Raw genomic sequence first — 16461 nt, 5'->3', positions numbered from 1 at the left:
TCCCTTCCACCGACCCACCCATCCCAAGTTTGTACATCATGGGTGCCAAACTCATGGCGTCACGTTGCCATTATGTGACACATTGCAATGTTTTTCATGGAGCTGAGGTGAGAGTGGCCTGCATATGACACATCCAGCCTGCGGGCCGCCAGTTTGACACCCCTGGGGTACATGATTACTTCCTGCCTTTGCAATAAACAATGCCTAGAAAAAAGCAAGGCAGTGCAATCTGGTGTGAGAACTTACTGGGTAGGGGCAAAAATTCCACAGCCGATGCACTAGTGATCTTGTTGGTATCCAGTTCCACTCTATGGTACTCATATATGGTCCGATGATGAGATTCTAAAATAATTAGGGAGGAATATTACATTAAATCAAGATTCTACATTGTCTCTTAAAGGATGTGGCCATATCACACATTTCCACAAAGTTTTGCATAATTAAATATTACGATGAAACTAATGGAAGAAAATATATGTAGCTCATATCAAACAAACAACCAAGATCAGTGAACACCAAGGATTCTATAAGATGTATTGAGCTACCTGCTAGTTCTCAGAAGGATCCACATTCGCACAATAGTCAATGCTTGAATAAAAAACAGGAATTTTGTTACCTTTTAAATTTTTTAGACTGTATCTATAAGCCTTTATCCCTACCCTACAAGTAGTCCTCGGTTTACAACAGTTCATTTAGTGACCATTTGAGTTACAATGGCACTGAAAAATGTGCCTAGCGCCCGTTTTTCACACATGACTATTGCAGTATCCCCATGGTCACATGATCAAAATTCATATGCGTGGTAACCGACTCATATTTATAATGGTTGTAGTATTCGTGTGATCACCTTTTGCAACTTTCTGACAAGTGAAGTCAATGGAAAGCTAGATTCACTTCACAACTGTGTTACCAACTTGACAACTGCAGTGATTCACTTAACAACTGTGGCAAGAAAGGCCATAAAGCGGGGCAAAACTCACTAAACAACCTTTTCAGTTAGCAGCATACATTTTAGGCTCAATTGTCAAGTCAAGGACTACCTGTACAGGATTTGGTGGAAGTAAAAATATCTAGACAGCTTTACATTTCCTAAAACCTAAACTATCTCATAGACTGGCTTCTGAAGACAGACTCAATATTTGTTGGTTATTAATAATAACGGCAGCAGAACTATTTCACTGTGGAATTATCTCATTTGGAAAGTTCCTCTGGCTTTCTCTGCGGCTCTGTATTTGGATATAATTATAAACAAGAATTGCTGAGAACCGTACTCTTTGTCCATTGTGTGCTACCCAATTGTCCCTGCCAGCTGAGGCAGCTAAATCAACTAGAAATCAACAAGGAAGCAAGCAACTTTCCCCATCATCCATCCCCAGAATTTAACATGTTAATGTCTTAACAAGTTAGGAACCCAGAAACAATTCCTGCTCATGAACAATAAGCTAGAATTTTCAGCAATTCTGGTTTATTGGTAGCCACTGAATATTTCTTTTTAATGGGCTGTTCTTTAAATTACTGATAGCTTTTAACTAAAACTGTTAATTGAATGATCTTGTAACTAATGGATGTCATTTTGTTGTAATCAAAGGTTTTGTTTTTCTTCATCATCATGCTGTAGCTTGAAAATCAATATACAGTGCCTTAAGCAGGCTTTCTGCCCAGAGTGAGATGCAAGTGGCTGAATGAGCTTACATGGTGGAAATTGCAATAGTGAGTAATGGTTCAATAATGAAATAATAATAAGGATGGGTGGCTCTGAGATACTTCAAGCAGAAGAAGGAAGCCTTTCCTGGATGGAAGAAGTGATTTCCTTCTTCAGCTTAATCTTCTCCAGATACATTGAACTCATTTATTTGAATGATATCAATATGGGGAAAATTGGACTTCATCTCAAAACTCAATTTAATTAATTTAATTTAATAGGACTTCAGCCTACTAAATTAATGTGACATAAGGTGTAAACAGTGGTTTACAAAATGTAGTGGCTATACTTGCATAACATTCAAAGTCAAAGGCAAGTAAATCATATATAAAATATCAAACTCTAAATCATGGTTATGATGGTTAGGTTCACATAATATGCTAAGAGGAACAAACAAACCATTCTATAGTGTAATGTGATGGTCTGGATCACTTGACATGCTTAGTTCATTTGGTTTGCAAATCACGGAATTATTGTTGTTTGAACATAGCCCATGATTAATTCATATCTTATGAAACCAACTGATACTTTATCAGAATTTTTCTATGAAAGCAAAATTTCTGAAAAAGAAATCTATTCTATCAGGTAGAAATAATAACAGTATTTTTTTTTGTTACGAAGGCATTTTTAGTCAAGGAAATGGTTAAGTATGTAATTTCTTTGTCTGCTATCTCATTCTGCTTTGTAGGTCAGACAACAGTCCCAAATGTTCATATTTTTAACAAGAATTTTGCATCTTAGAAGATAAGAGCCTGTTTAGTCAGGAACAAATGATTATATGCACTATACTTCTGTTTTCTATCACCCCATTCCTTTCCCCCTCCTGTCACAGTCTGCCAAACTCACCAGGAGAAGAGTTAAGGATCATAAAAGCATCTGAAAGACCAGCTTTGACAGGATGTTGTGTAGAACTAATTTCAAGCACTGACATGGGAATCTGAAGTCAGAAAAAAGGAAAAGGCATAGACATTTCAGTCAAAGTCCAGAAAACCAGTCTATTTCTGCCAATCTTTGATGTCTCATTATTCTAGATGGCCAGGACCTTGATGAACATTTGAGAAACTCATCTTTTCTACACTAGACTGTGTACACTCACCTCCTTGTAACCAAAGACAATTCTGCCACTGTTGTACAAAGCTGCCTGGAAGATGAAACAGCCTTTGTCTTCTTTCCCTTCTAGATAAACTTGATCCCACTGGACAACAAACATGGTTCCTTTGGAAGTAGAAGGGCAAAAGAAATGAAGCACCAAAATGGGAACTAAGAACTTGAACAGTTTACTATGATTCATAAAATCCAGGAAGGACCAATCTATGTAGTGGAAGAGCCTTTTCCAAACCCACTCCTTATCCTTCCACTTGATCATAAACAGAAAATACTGGAAATATTTTTCACTAAAAAAGGAAATAGTTTTCTCATGTTGAAATGTGCTTCCAAGCATGTACAAAATGTTTTTAATCATGAGTAACCAACAGGCCATTAAGTAATCACTGAAAAAATACCACCGGAAAAAGAATCCTCATTGATTTGAACAATCTGCTTTTGCAGGCCCTCTTAATCAACCAAATATAAAGTACTGGAGGTGGGAAGAAAACTGCACTGAAAATACTTTATGAAAACATCAGTGCAGACTAAGTGGTAACCCTGGTAACAATCGTTCCAGGCACTCAACCATATCACAGGCACATACACTCAAATTCCAAGCACTAACAAATATAACTGACCTGCACTTATCACCCCCCCCTACTAAATACCTACTGATTATCCATTTCTAATTCTATATTTTGCCTCTTTCTAAAAAACCTCAGAGGTATAAAACAATGCTACAACTGCACAGATTATCATAAAAAGGTTTTATGAGTTAGTCATTGTCAGCCAAGAACAAAACTGCTAATTAGCCTGATTCCAGCTATCCTCCATTATCACTTCCCAATAAATAAATCCTAACCATGAAAAATGAAATAAAATAAAAACATCCAAAGATATATAGAAGGGGTGTGTGAGAGAGAGATTTTCTGGAGTTTCAATTTTATTTTGCAAAATAAATATCCAGTCCAGGATAAGTAGCAGCGGGCAAGTTTACAGGGATGTGGGATAGAAGTGGTTATCTAGTCCCGGGAAGGTTACAGAGGAGGGAAATATCATAAGAGCTCACCATTGTCAAAGTATTTGACAGTGGAGTTGCGTGAATAGCCAGGATTGAAGTTTGCCATCAGAGGGGCAATATACTGTGTAGCTGTCAGCATTCGATGAATGACATCGCCCATGAAAATGAAACCTGTCAAAAGAGCAATTGGGAGGAGCACATCATATTCAAAGTAAATAACTTCATCGGTGCTTTTTGAAAATGTTGGGTATAATCCATAGTTCCAGTGCCTTCTGTTTCCTACAAATCCCAGAGACAGTATATTGCAATGCATAAGAGAAGGGAGACACTGGTTTAATCTGTGGTCATTGGTCTCCATTTTTCATCCTAACCTCACAAGGATGTTGCGGAAACAGAACAAAGTGAGTTATACCAGCAATCTCCAAGTTGATGCCTTTTAGATACACTGGACTACAGCTCCCGCAATCCTCATCTCCAATCCATATTGCTGTGGGGAATAAGTGACTGATCCATTTAGATCCCCAATTTGATGTTTTCTAGTGGGTTGGATTATGGTTCTGCAATCAACCTCTGTTTTCTCTCCCAAGACAAGGAGCAGATAGTTGGTTATGTGAGATACCTCATCTGTTTTCACTGCTTCACAGTTAAAATAGTAAGAACTGTTTTTTGAGAATTAAATTTTAAATATATTTTTTGAGAATTAAAAGGACAATCAACCAAAGCTAATGGTTGACTGTTCTTTTAATTCTCAAAAAATCAGTTGATCATCACATCACTCGGTCTAAAGGTACGGCAGGATTATTAGTTCTCACAAGAGGAAAGTCACCCTAATCTTTAAAGCTAGGCTTGATCATTGTGGTGATTTCACACAAAATGAGAAAAAGTAGAAATTTAAGAAGTAGATTGCAGATGTCCCCAGAAGCAATTTAGCTGAATTATGGGAAATAAAGTATCAGACCAGAATAAAGCAGGCAGGTCAAGAATAAACTTTCAAAATAACTTATGTTGGTTTTAAAGTAATTGCAAGGGGGAGGCAAGGGTGACTTAGGCATCCTCCATCTACGAGGAATGCTGTATCACAGTCTCTTCATATAATAAATCCAAACTATTTTGCTGTCTGAGGTGAAGGATAAAATAGTGTCCCTCTCTCATTCTCCATTCAGAAGCTGATAAAAAGTTAATTTTACTTCAAGACATGCTTTTATGGCACCAATAAACAAGCTTAGGCTGTGCAAGGAAAGATGTGAAACACTGAGAATTCTGCTTTTCAGCATTTCACCAGTAGGCATCCAATACAAATTGCTGTGGTACAAACATGGCAAAATGTGCATCGCAATATCACAGTACTAACTTTTTCGTCCGTGTCTAGATTCAAATCACATGTATACATCACCACACTTTTGTCATTTCCCCCACCTCTTTGTTCTACCCATGGAAGCCTATCTTGGTGCTTAAGCATCTAGAACTTGTAGGCAGTTTCTTACCCTACCTCTTCTGGATATCACTGAAGGGCAGGACTTCTGGCATGATATTACTTGGTCAGTGACCTTTCTACTGTACCTTCATTCTTGTCTGCAATAAAAATTCTTAACTAGTTGAGCCATCTCTGCGGGAGTTCTGTCAGATTTATCAGATGAGCTGAACTAAGCTGAGAAATGTCTTGAAATCTGTGATTTTAATGCCAAGTTCTGGTTGGGGAGCCTGACAGCTTTTTGTCTATTACTCCCATCATTGCAGGAAGAAAACCACTGCTTAAGCATGACCAAAGTGGCTATTGACCAGATTATTCCAATATTAGAACCAAATGGCAGCTCAGATGAACAGATTAATCCAAGATCTGCACCAAAATTTTCAACAGTGGGACAGAATCAACTTTGATTCCTTGCTGTACCCATTGTTGTTTCCTAAACACCTCCTTTACCCAAACGCATTATTCCCAAGCCTATATACTGTGCAAGACCAGTCTCTGGTCTTTTTGGTTTTTGCTTCTTTAAGAATCATTGTTGGATGCCGATGCCAGATTGGAAGCACTTTTGCCTGCTTTGGATACAAATTTTGTAGGTACCCTCCATTTGGGGAACCAGACTGATATTGCTGCTGTTGTTACAACCTCAATCACATGATACCAAGTACTATCTGATTCCCAGCCAGATAAATATGATGGGAATTCAAATAGACATACTGTTTCTTTGCTCAGGATAAACTTTATATCTGTCTATACCCAGATGACATTGCCACCAACTGAACTCATATAGGCTTCATAATTAGCCTAACAATTGAAGGAGCTTATTCAAAACAATCCAGATTTGGACATATGTTCAAATTCTCTGGCTAGCTGAGAGGCAGTGGTGGGATTCAGCCAGTTTGCACCACTTCAGGAGAATTGGTTGTTAAGTTTCTGAGCAGTTTGGTGAACTGGTTGGTTGGAAGAAATCATTAGGGCAGAGAACCAGTTGTTAAATTATTTGAATCCCACCACTGCTGAGAGGTATTTCAAGGATTCAGTCCACCATGCAGTTGGGGGCTAATTATAACCTAGTCACATCACATTATGACAAGTCACATCACAGGGTGGTCTTGAGGATGAAATGGTGGGTGGGAAAGGACAGAGAATGATGGACATCACCTTGGCAGAAGAAGATTACATTGATGATGGCAAGGAAGAAGTGTAGGCTAAGGCAAACATGAATATAATTGGGTGATCAATTCACAAAATAACATTGGTGTCCCTTCTCCTTTTTCTCTCTATTTTAGGAAAGAGGGAATTAGCACCTGGGCCTGTTGCTCAGCAACAGTACAGTGGTTGGAGCAAACATGAACCTGTTCTTTCCAATCTCATGCCTCCACTAAATGACTTCAGTTAAAAGCCCATAGGCTCAGTCAGGTCAAGCAGCTGTAATCATTTGAAAACCACAGTCTAAACCATGCGTTCAACACTGCTTGCAAAATATGTACTGCAGCTAACTCTCCATATCCTGTAAGCTTTTTGCAAAAACAGCAACTCTTACGACCAGTGTATTAACCAAAGATGCTCACCTCCTGTTGCTATGGTGACCTGCCGCAAGTAATGGCCATAGAAAGGGAAATCAAAGGATAGGATGACTCTCTGTAGAAGAATAATGAGGAAAACAGCATTAGAGGTTAGAGTTGTCTTGGGTGAATTATTCCCATATTTCTTAATGCTTTAAAATGAACAGAAAATGTCAATTAGGTTTATATTCACAGGTCTTTATATTGGGTGACAGAGAGGAAGCCAAATTCGTACAAAGAAAAGAGGGTAATTTGATTACTTATACATAAATATCTTGGCATAATTTTATATTTTCATTATCTTTCATAGAGAAGATCACATGACCTAAAATGGACACCTAACATCAAAAATGTCATCAAAAAAGCACAACAAAGAATGTTCTTTCTGCGCCAACTCAGAAAGCTCAAACTGCCCAGGGAGCTGCTCATCCAGTTCTACAGTGGAATTATTGAGTCTGCCATCTGCATCTCTATAATTGTCTGGTTTGGTTCTGCAACCCAACAGGATAAACACAGACTTCAGTGGATAATTAGGACTGCAGAAAAAGAACAATTACTATCAACCTGCCTTCCATCAAGGACCTGTATACTGCACGAGTCAAAAAGAGGGCTGTGAAAATATTTACAGACCCCTCCCATAAACTGTTTCAACTCCTTCCCTCAAAATGACGCTATAGAGCACTGCACATCAGAACAAATAGACACAGGAACAGTTTTTTCCCAAATGCCATCACTCTGCTAAACAAATAATTCCCTCAATACTGTCCAACTATTTACAAAGGCTGCACTACTATTACTATTAACCTTCTCATCACTCCTTATCACCCATCCCCTCCCACTTGTGACTGTATGACTGTAACTTTTGTCGCTTGTATCCTTACAATTTATATTGACCATTTCCTAGTATGATTTGATTGCTTATTGTACCCTATGACTATCATTAAGTTTTGTACCTCACGACGAATGTATCTTTTCTTTTTATGTATACTGAGAGTATTTGCACCAAGACAAATTCCTTCTGTGTCCAATCACACTTGGCCAATAAAGAATTCTATCTATCTTCTATCAAGGTGTGATTCACTGCATGTGGCAGTGCACAGACTCCTCAATCTTCTGAAATTCTACCAGATTCCGTTACATATTTTTTTTCCTGTGGTGAAGCCTAGCATTTCCTTGAAGATGAAATAGTCAGCAGCACATATTTCTTGATACATATTTTTATAAAACCATAGAGTTGGTCACAGGTTATATAACAGAGCCAGCCTTTTTTCCAGGTTAGAATAGCCCCATGATGGCACGTGTGCCACAGGTGCCAACCCGAGCCTTCTCTGTTGGCACGCGAGCCGTCGCCCCAACTCAGATCTGCCACACATGCGCCTCCCACCAGCCAGCTAGTCTTCAGGCCTCTGCCATGCATGCAGAGTACGAGTCATGTGCATGTGTGTGGTGGCACAGGAAGCATGCGTGGGAGTTGCATATGCATGCACAGGGGGTCATGCATACATGTACAGGGGGTGGGGCACATATGCAGGGGCACACATTGCCATTTTGGGGATGCACGTGTTGTGGACTTTGGGCACTTGGTGCCAAAAAGGTTAGCCATCACTTGAATAGCCATTGCTACATATTCCCCTTATGAAAAAATATTGTATCCCTTTGAAATGTTCATGGGAAAAATTAGAGCAGAGCAATATACAGCCTTCTCTCTTCAAAATGGCTGCATTCAAAATTTCTGACTAGAAAATAGATCCCCTATTGACCTTTGGGCTAAGCCCAGAACTGACGATTTTATGTGCAAAATGTTATATATTTGTAAAATGGCATTTTTGCCAGCTAATAGCTTCAGCAACAGTGGATGAAATGAACTAATGGTGTCATCTGAGAGTGATGAGATAGAGAGGTTTGCTTCTCTGCCCTTTAATGAGGAACAGAAACACACACACAACACATGCACACGCATGCACACGGACATTGAGAGGGAGAGGAGGAGGAAAGAGAGAAATCAGTTAAAACCCAGTGATCATGTCCCAACACTTAGCTGGCTTTGGTTAATTTTGAAAAAAAACATAAGTAGAATTAGACCCAAAGAAAATTAATTAGGGAAAGCACTTGTAAATAAGTAAATAAATCTTGGAAGATGGCAATGGTATTTATTTCATTCATTATATGACTGAGCATCTCAAATATATGACTCTAGGTGGCTTCCGGAGAATAAAAAAACAAAAGAAAAATATAATAAAATCCAATGAGTAATGAACAGAGAAGCTAAGATAAAACCAATTGACACCCCTCCATCACAACCAAGATACAACTCAGTAATACTATATTGTAGTTACTATATTGACCGAATATGAACATGCCCTTAAAGATAAGTGTGACTCAAAACAGGCTTTACCTCAGGGGTGTCTGAAGAATGTGGACATAAAACAACACATGAAAATCGGGCAGAGCATCAATGACTTCATTGTGACCCATCTTAATTTTTTTTCAGACTCTCTTCAGACATCTCTGCTTTATTTTAAGCTTAATGAAGGAGAAAACATATATCTGTCTATCTGATGTTTATATGTCTCATTTTTGTTCCCAGTGTGGCAGTATTGGGATTTGTAGCACAGTGTATCTGGGCAAAAATTCAAAAGTAGAATAATTCTAAAGCATTTGGATCAGGGGTGGGATTCAAATTTTTTAACAACTGGTTCTGTGGGCATGGCTTAGTTGGTGGGTGTGGCTTGGTGGTCATGTGACTGGGTGGGTGTGGCTTGGTGGTCATGTTATTGGCTGGGCGTGGCCAACTCAATATCACTCACATCGAGGCATGCATCTCCTCATCTGGCCTCTCATGACTGTGGGGATGCTGCAACAGTCGTAAGCGTGAAAAATGGTCATAAGTCACTTTTTTCAGTACCTTTGTAACTTTGAATGAATCACTCCACACAAGCAAAGTACCAGCAAAGGAGGGGGAAAAAACTCCAGAGAAGTTCCTGAGACAGGAAGTCTAATCCTGCCAAGAATGCAATAAGGGTTAACGGAGAGGCAGTTTCTGTAAGCAACACCAGAATGTTTCCTTCCTGCCTTCCTTACAGGATTAGGCCAGTAATTTCTTCTAACAACTGGTTCTCTGAACTGCTTAGAATATTAACAACCGGTTCTAGCGAATAGATGCGAACTGATAGAATCCCATCCCTGATTTGGATACAAAAAGTTAAAATCACAATGTCAGTTTAAAATTAATTTCAAACCAACTGCTCAGTATTAATGCTATAGATATAGCAAGCTATATATATATATGTATTTTGCATTTTTGTTTTATTTGCAGCCCTCCTGGTGTTTAGGAAGTCTGTGATTAAGGTTTTTGAGCTCTGAAGCATCTCATTTTTACATAATTACATAATTTTATAAGAAACAACTGCCTTATGTTGTTGCAAAAGTTAAGATAAGATGATGTTTTGGTATTAATTTACTGGCCACATCTCCAGATCCCTGGAAATAATGCTGAAGAATAATAGTTACTAGGAAAACAATAACTACTTTTCCTCATACTAAATCTAACATTTAAAAGAACAGTCTTCTGACATTGAGAAGTTCAATAGATTTATTACAATCTGAATTTTTTAATGGATTTCATCCAAGAAGCGTAGATCATAATAAATTTGTGAGTATTTAACAAATTCCGTACCATAAGATTGACTGGATTCAAGTACATACATGGTTTATTTAATTCTTGAACAAAAGTCAACAATCAGTCAACAATATAATTGACTGGATTCACATAATGTCATAAATTATGGCTTACAAATCACAATGGTTGGCTAAACCAAAGTCAAACCACTTTATACCTTAATGAATGTGTAAATCAAATCCTTATGTTTGTTTTGCTCCCATAAACACACTACTACCTCTCCGGTTGCAATAAAGATGAGTGGATATCAGCCTCCTAATACTGACTTTTTTTACTTACTGGAAGTTGAAACTATTGCCAAGATGTTATAATTACACATAAAATTTATTCTTTGGTCAGCTCTTCTCTGATTTTTCCTTACTTTTTTATTGCTCTTACTATCCATTTTCTTGCTTGTCCTCTAGGCCTATTCTGTACAGCAGAGAGAGAAATGGGGCTTGAAAAACAAAATGTACTTACAGAGTTCGGGTACCAAAAGTTAAGAAAGTAAGTCAACATAATGCTGGTGGATTGGCAGAGTTAGGGAAAAAGATGGCTCACCGAAGCCTGTCTGTGTGTATTGGAGAGGATTCCATGGATTTTTACTTGGCTCCTGTTGGCTTCAGCCACCTCGACCCAAAGTTCCTTGGCTCGCATCTCTTCGGGACCATAAATTCGGGATAAATAGTAGCTGTGATTGTCTTCCTGCACAGAGGTAAAGAGATAGGGTTATTTTAAAGCAACTTTCCCTCAGCCAAGGCTACCTGAACACACTGGATTACAGCTGCACAATCCCTGAACAGTATGGCTACAATAAAAAGATAAAATGTGGTTTAACAGATTTAACAGATAATCAGAGTTGGAAGGGACCTTGTAGGTCATCTAGTCCAACCCCCCCGCCCAAGCAGGAAACCCTACACCATTTCTAACAGATGGCAGTCCAATCTCTTCTTGAAAGTCTCAAGAGATGGCACTCCCACAACTTCCGAGGGCAAGCTGTTCCATTGGTTGATTGTTCTCACTGTCAGAAAGTTTCTCCTTATTTCCAGGTTAAATCTCTCCTTGTTCAGTTTCCATCCATTATTCCTTGTCTGGCCTACAGGCACTTTAGAAAATAGCTTGACCTCTTCCTCCCTGTGGCAGCCCCTCAAATATTGGAAGACCGCTATCATGTCTCCCCTGATCCTTCTCTTTACTAAACTAGCCAAGCCCAGTTCCTGCAACCGTTCGTTGTATGTTTTAGCTTCCAGTCCCCTAATCATCCTGGTTGCTCTTCTCTGTACTTTTTCTCGAGTCTCAACATCTTTTTTATAATGTGGTGACCAAAACTGGATGCAGGTGTTGTTAAGTATGGAGAATAAGGGAGACCAGACACCTGACCAGTGACTTCAACTCTTTAATAAAGTGATAGACATAACAGAGCAATGCTATGGGCAGCAGTAACCCCTTTATAGGGTTAGCTGTTGCCTTATTAACCAATGAAAATGTGCAACAAGTTCAACTACTGACCAATAAGAACAGTCCCAAAAGTGGCCAATCAGGGACTGGTTCTGGCCCAATCCCAAGTTGTTGTATAAGGACCAATCAAGTGTGCAGGTTTTCAACCCCTAATTTGCATTTAGGTTATTCACTTTTATTGATTCACAACACCCCTCCCCTTGGGTTCCGTTTGAGGGAGCTGTGATAAAATCCTCAAGATAGGCAGGCCGTTTGGTCTGCCTGGATGATTTCCGAGGCTCCACCGGGTTTTGTCCAATGTCCAGTTCTGGTGGAGCGTTTGGATGACCATTGTTGAGTTCTATTTCACTGCACGGTGATTCCGTGCTGCATTCACTGTGGTTGTCTCTGCTACTGCGTGTTTCTTCGGGGTTTTGCAGTTCGTTTTCCCCGTATTAAAGTTCCCTGAAGACATCAACTCCCTCCCGCTTCACGTTCCGGTGCTTCGCTGGGCTGTAGGGCTCCCGTTGACCTGCTATTAGTTGTATCAAAGTCAATTTCTCGATACTCCCTCCCCCTTGAGTTGGTGAACTGGGGAAGTCATGGCCACTGGGTGGTAATCTCGATCGGAGTTGGTCTATGTGGCGTTTCCACACCCTCCCATCGTCTGTTAGCAGACGGTAAGATCTAGGCCCGGTGAGGTGGGTAGCGGTTGCGGGTATCCATAACGGTCGCCGGAAAAGTTTTTGGCAAAGATTAAATCGCCTACCTTAAATTCCCGGCATTTGCTGCTGGAGCCGAAAGGTTTTTTCTGGTGCAAAAGCGGGATGGAGCCGGTCAAGGTGCGATCGTATTTTCCGCCCCATAAGAAGTTCAGCGGGTGTTTTGTTGGTCACGCTGTGCTGCAATAAGAGGATTCGATTGATTTTCTCGTCGATGTTGCCAAATTCCATTTTATGCAGGGTCTTTTTCACAAATTGTACCATGCGTTCTGCACGTCCATTCGCCGCAGGGTGCACGGGCGAGGTCAGTGCATGGCGGATGCCCCGATCAGCCAGATATTGTTCAAAGGGCAATGCAGTGAACTGTGGGCCGTTGTCCGAGACCAACACGTCCGGAAACCCGTGCATGGCAAATAGTCTGTTTAATTTATTAATAACTGAGTCGGTTGTAGTTGTGTGCATTCGGTGAATCTCGAGCCAGTTAGAATAGGCGTCGACAGTAATCAGGAAAGTGTGACCTTTGGTAGGCCCCGCAAAGTCAATATGAATACGGGACCACGGTCCCCTCGGCGTTCCCATTCGGTTGGGCTTGCTTTCGGTGGGGCGTTGCTGGCGTCCTGGCAAAGTTGGCACGTGTAGCGACCCAGGCCTCGATTCTTTTGTCGATTCCCGGCCACCAAGCGTAGCTGCGTGCGAGTGATTTCATCCGCACAATGCCGGATGTCCCTCATGCAATACCGCCAACACAGTCTGTTGCAATTTGCCAGGGATTACGACTTGATCGCCCCACAAGATACAGCCTTTTTGGGAAAACAGCTCGGTTTGGCGGGCTTTGAAGGCGCCCATTCAGGTGCAATCCGGTCCGTCGGCCACCCCGTTCAACCCAGCGTAGTATGTGTTGCAGAACTGGGTCACGTTTAGTTTCAAAAGCAATGTCTCTAGCCATCAAGGGTGGTGCCTGTAGAGCTTCAATCTGTAGTGTTGAGAGGGTCGGGGCTGGATCCACAACAGCGTCTGGGAGCGGTGTTCTGCTCAATGCATCGGCGTGGAGAATCGATTTCCCGGGCGGTGTTGCAAGGTGTAGTTGTAGGCCGCCAGGAATTCAGACCAACGGGTCATATATACAGGGTTGGTTTATTACCGCAATGATCCCCAGTAGCGGTTTATGATAAGTGATTATTGTAAGCATACGGCCATAAACATATTCATGAAATCTTTTAACTGCAGCAACAATAGCTAAAGCTTCTTTGTCCAGCTGACTATAATTTCGTTCAGCTTTAGCTAAGGTTCGCGAAAAAAAACATGATGGGGGCCTCCGTTCCGTTAGGTAACACGTGGGCCAGAATTGCCCCAACCCCAAAGGTGATGCATCACACGTGATAGTGAGTGGCAGAGTCTCGTTGTACTGCATAAGTACTGAATCAGAAGTTAGCAATTTCTTTACTTGTTGGAAAGCATGTTGTTCCCGTTGTCCCCAAACCCACGTTGCTTTTTGTCTAATAGTCTATGCAATGGTTCAGCTACTGTTGCTTTGTGGGGTAAAAACACATTATAGAAATTGATAAGTCCAAGGAACGCCTGTAGGTCTGCCTTGTTCCTTGGAGTGGGTGCCTTTTAATTGCTCGTAATTTGTCTTCGATTGGGATGAATTCCTTGGCTGTCCAGGAGGTATCCCAAAAATTCTACTTTTCGGTACATAAGTGGCATTTATCTTTTTTTACTCTGAGGCCTGCATTTTGGAATCTTCGCAAAACCTCTTTGAGTCATTTTTCTAGGATGTCTTTGTTAGGTGCGGCGATGAGTACATCGTCGAAATATGGGACAACGCCTTTTATCCCTTGTAACAACCTTTCCATTAAACTCTGGAAGATTCCAGGGCGATGCTTACCCAATTGGAGCAGTTTGCATTTAAATGCGCCCCTATGTGTTACGATCGTTGCGCCTCGGCTGTGGTTGGGTCTACAGGCAATTGTTGATATGCCTGGGCTAAATCTAGTTTGGCGAAAACTTTTCCGCCGCCAGAGAATGGAGTAAATGTTGCACTATCGGTACTGGATAAGCACTTTGCTGCAGTGCGTGGTTTAATGTGGCCCGGTAGTCTCCATAAATTCTTAGAGACCCATCAGGCTTGATAGGCGTCACTATCGGGGTTTCCCAACGGGCGTGGTCGGTGGGTTCCAGTACGCCCTGCGCTATCAGCTTATCGAGTTGTTCGTCGATTTTAGGCTTTAGGCGACGGCACCCGGCCAGCGGCTTAAGGCGGATGGGTGCTATTTCAGGGTTCAAGTTAAGCGAGATTGGGGTCCCCTTATACTTGCCTGAGTCCGTTCGGCAGCGTCTTGGAATTCTTGCACAAGTGCATCCTCCCAATCGGCGCTTTCGGCCTTGTGGACTCCGGCTACAGTGATTCCGGCGGCCTGAACCATTGCAGGCCTAGAAGACTAGGCCTGTCTCGATCCACGACAGTCAGTGGTAGTGCGACAGTGCGGTCCTTGAATGAGACCTGGAATCTGCGGGACCCGGCGGCGGGAATTCGGTTGCCCTGATAGTCTTTGAGTATAACCCTCTGAGGTTAAGGTCTTGGCAGCGAATCGTTGGAAGGAGCTGTTGGAGCGTTTTCCACGACACCATCGAGAGGAAGATCCGAGTCTACCTCCATCACGCAAGGTTTGTTTTCGATGGCGACCTTTACTCGGATTTTCCCAGCATCAAGGGATGTAGCATGGCCTATGGTGATTGTTTGGTGGGTCTCTTCCGCCTGGTTTCTTCACGCCTGGTGGAAGTGGTGGGCGGCTTGTTTCTGTAGGAGTGGTTCAATTTTTCTCGGTGTGTGCCGAAGAATCCTGAAGACTGGAATTCGGCCTGTCGGGGTTTGGAGTGCTGTTTGCTCCTGCAAACCTTTGCGATGTGACCGCGTCTCCCGCAATGGCGGCAAAGTGCGTCAAGGAATTTGCAGCCGGATCGTGGTGATTTGCTCCACAGCCGGCACACGGTCGAAATGAGTGTTGTGAGGACTGGTCTCTCTCTGTTCGAAGTCGGTTGACCTCTTCCTCATCGCTGTCGGACGGGGACTCTAGGTCTTCGTGGTGAGTTGATACCGGGTGTCTCTCTGAGAGAGCGAGGTATCAGTGGCGGAGTTTATGTAGCGGTGCGTTGGTGCGGCGCATTTGGGCTGCCGACTTCTTTGTCGCCTCTGCTGCCGAGGCTTCTTTAAGGGCATCCGTGAGGCTGATGTCCCCCTTAGCCATAATTTTGCTCTGGATAGCGCCGTCTTCTAGGCCCAGAACCAGGCGGTCCCGGAGGAGCTTCTCCTAAGTCGACGAACCCAGAGGCCTCCTAGGTTCCGGAGGTCCGCGATGTAATTGGCAAGGCTTTCGCCCTTCCGTTGATCCCTCTGGTAATATTCGTGTCTTCTTACTAGGGTGGGTACGGAGGCGCGTAGTGAGCCCGTAGTAATGGCTCGAGGGCGTCTCAGTCCATTTCTTTTACCTCTGCTGGCTTGGCAAGTGACTTTGCCATTTTAAACACGGTTGGTCCACAATGCGTTAGAAAGATAGCTCTTTTTTGCCGGTTGTCGCGTCTTTCAAATTGTTAGTTTCCAGAAACATCTGGAACCGATCCATGTAGGCCTCCCAGTCTTCGGTCTCTGGATTGAATGGAGCGGGTGAGTACGGCACCGCTGGCCATGTTGCCGTTGATGGTGCGTGTTCGACCACGTGCTCTGTTAGTTGCTCTGTAGATTAGTCAGTTCTTCGGTCTCCGCATCCCATCCTCGTCGCCAGTGTTAAGTATGGAGAATAAGGGG

General features: G+C 42.0%; 1 protein-coding gene across 6 annotated transcripts in view; it reads right to left on the bottom strand.

The window, feature by feature from the left end:
- PLXDC1 (plexin domain containing 1) overlaps positions 1-16461 on the bottom strand; it is a 118789-nt gene that overhangs the window by 27642 nt on the left and 74686 nt on the right. For all 6 annotated transcript variants that reach the window (XM_087947740.1, XM_087947738.1, XM_087947741.1 and 3 more), the window contains exons 3-8: positions 11059-11202; positions 6846-6915; positions 3858-3980; positions 2799-2917; positions 2549-2639; positions 247-342 (exon numbers count right to left, since the gene is read on the bottom strand). In XM_087947740.1, coding sequence (XP_087803866.1) covers positions 247-342; positions 2549-2639; positions 2799-2917; positions 3858-3980; positions 6846-6915; positions 11059-11202 — 643 coding nt within the window. The remainder of the gene's footprint in view (positions 1-246; positions 343-2548; positions 2640-2798; positions 2918-3857; positions 3981-6845; positions 6916-11058; positions 11203-16461) is intronic.

Source organism: Notechis scutatus, chromosome Z (assembly GCF_049901735.1).
Source record: "Notechis scutatus isolate UNSWTSFEM ecotype Mainland chromosome Z, rNotScu1.2, whole genome shotgun sequence".
Classification (NCBI taxonomy): domain Eukaryota; kingdom Metazoa; phylum Chordata; class Lepidosauria; order Squamata; family Elapidae; genus Notechis; species Notechis scutatus.
The sequence above is the reverse complement of the archived record's forward strand: the minus strand, read 5'-3'. Positions and strand labels throughout refer to the sequence as shown.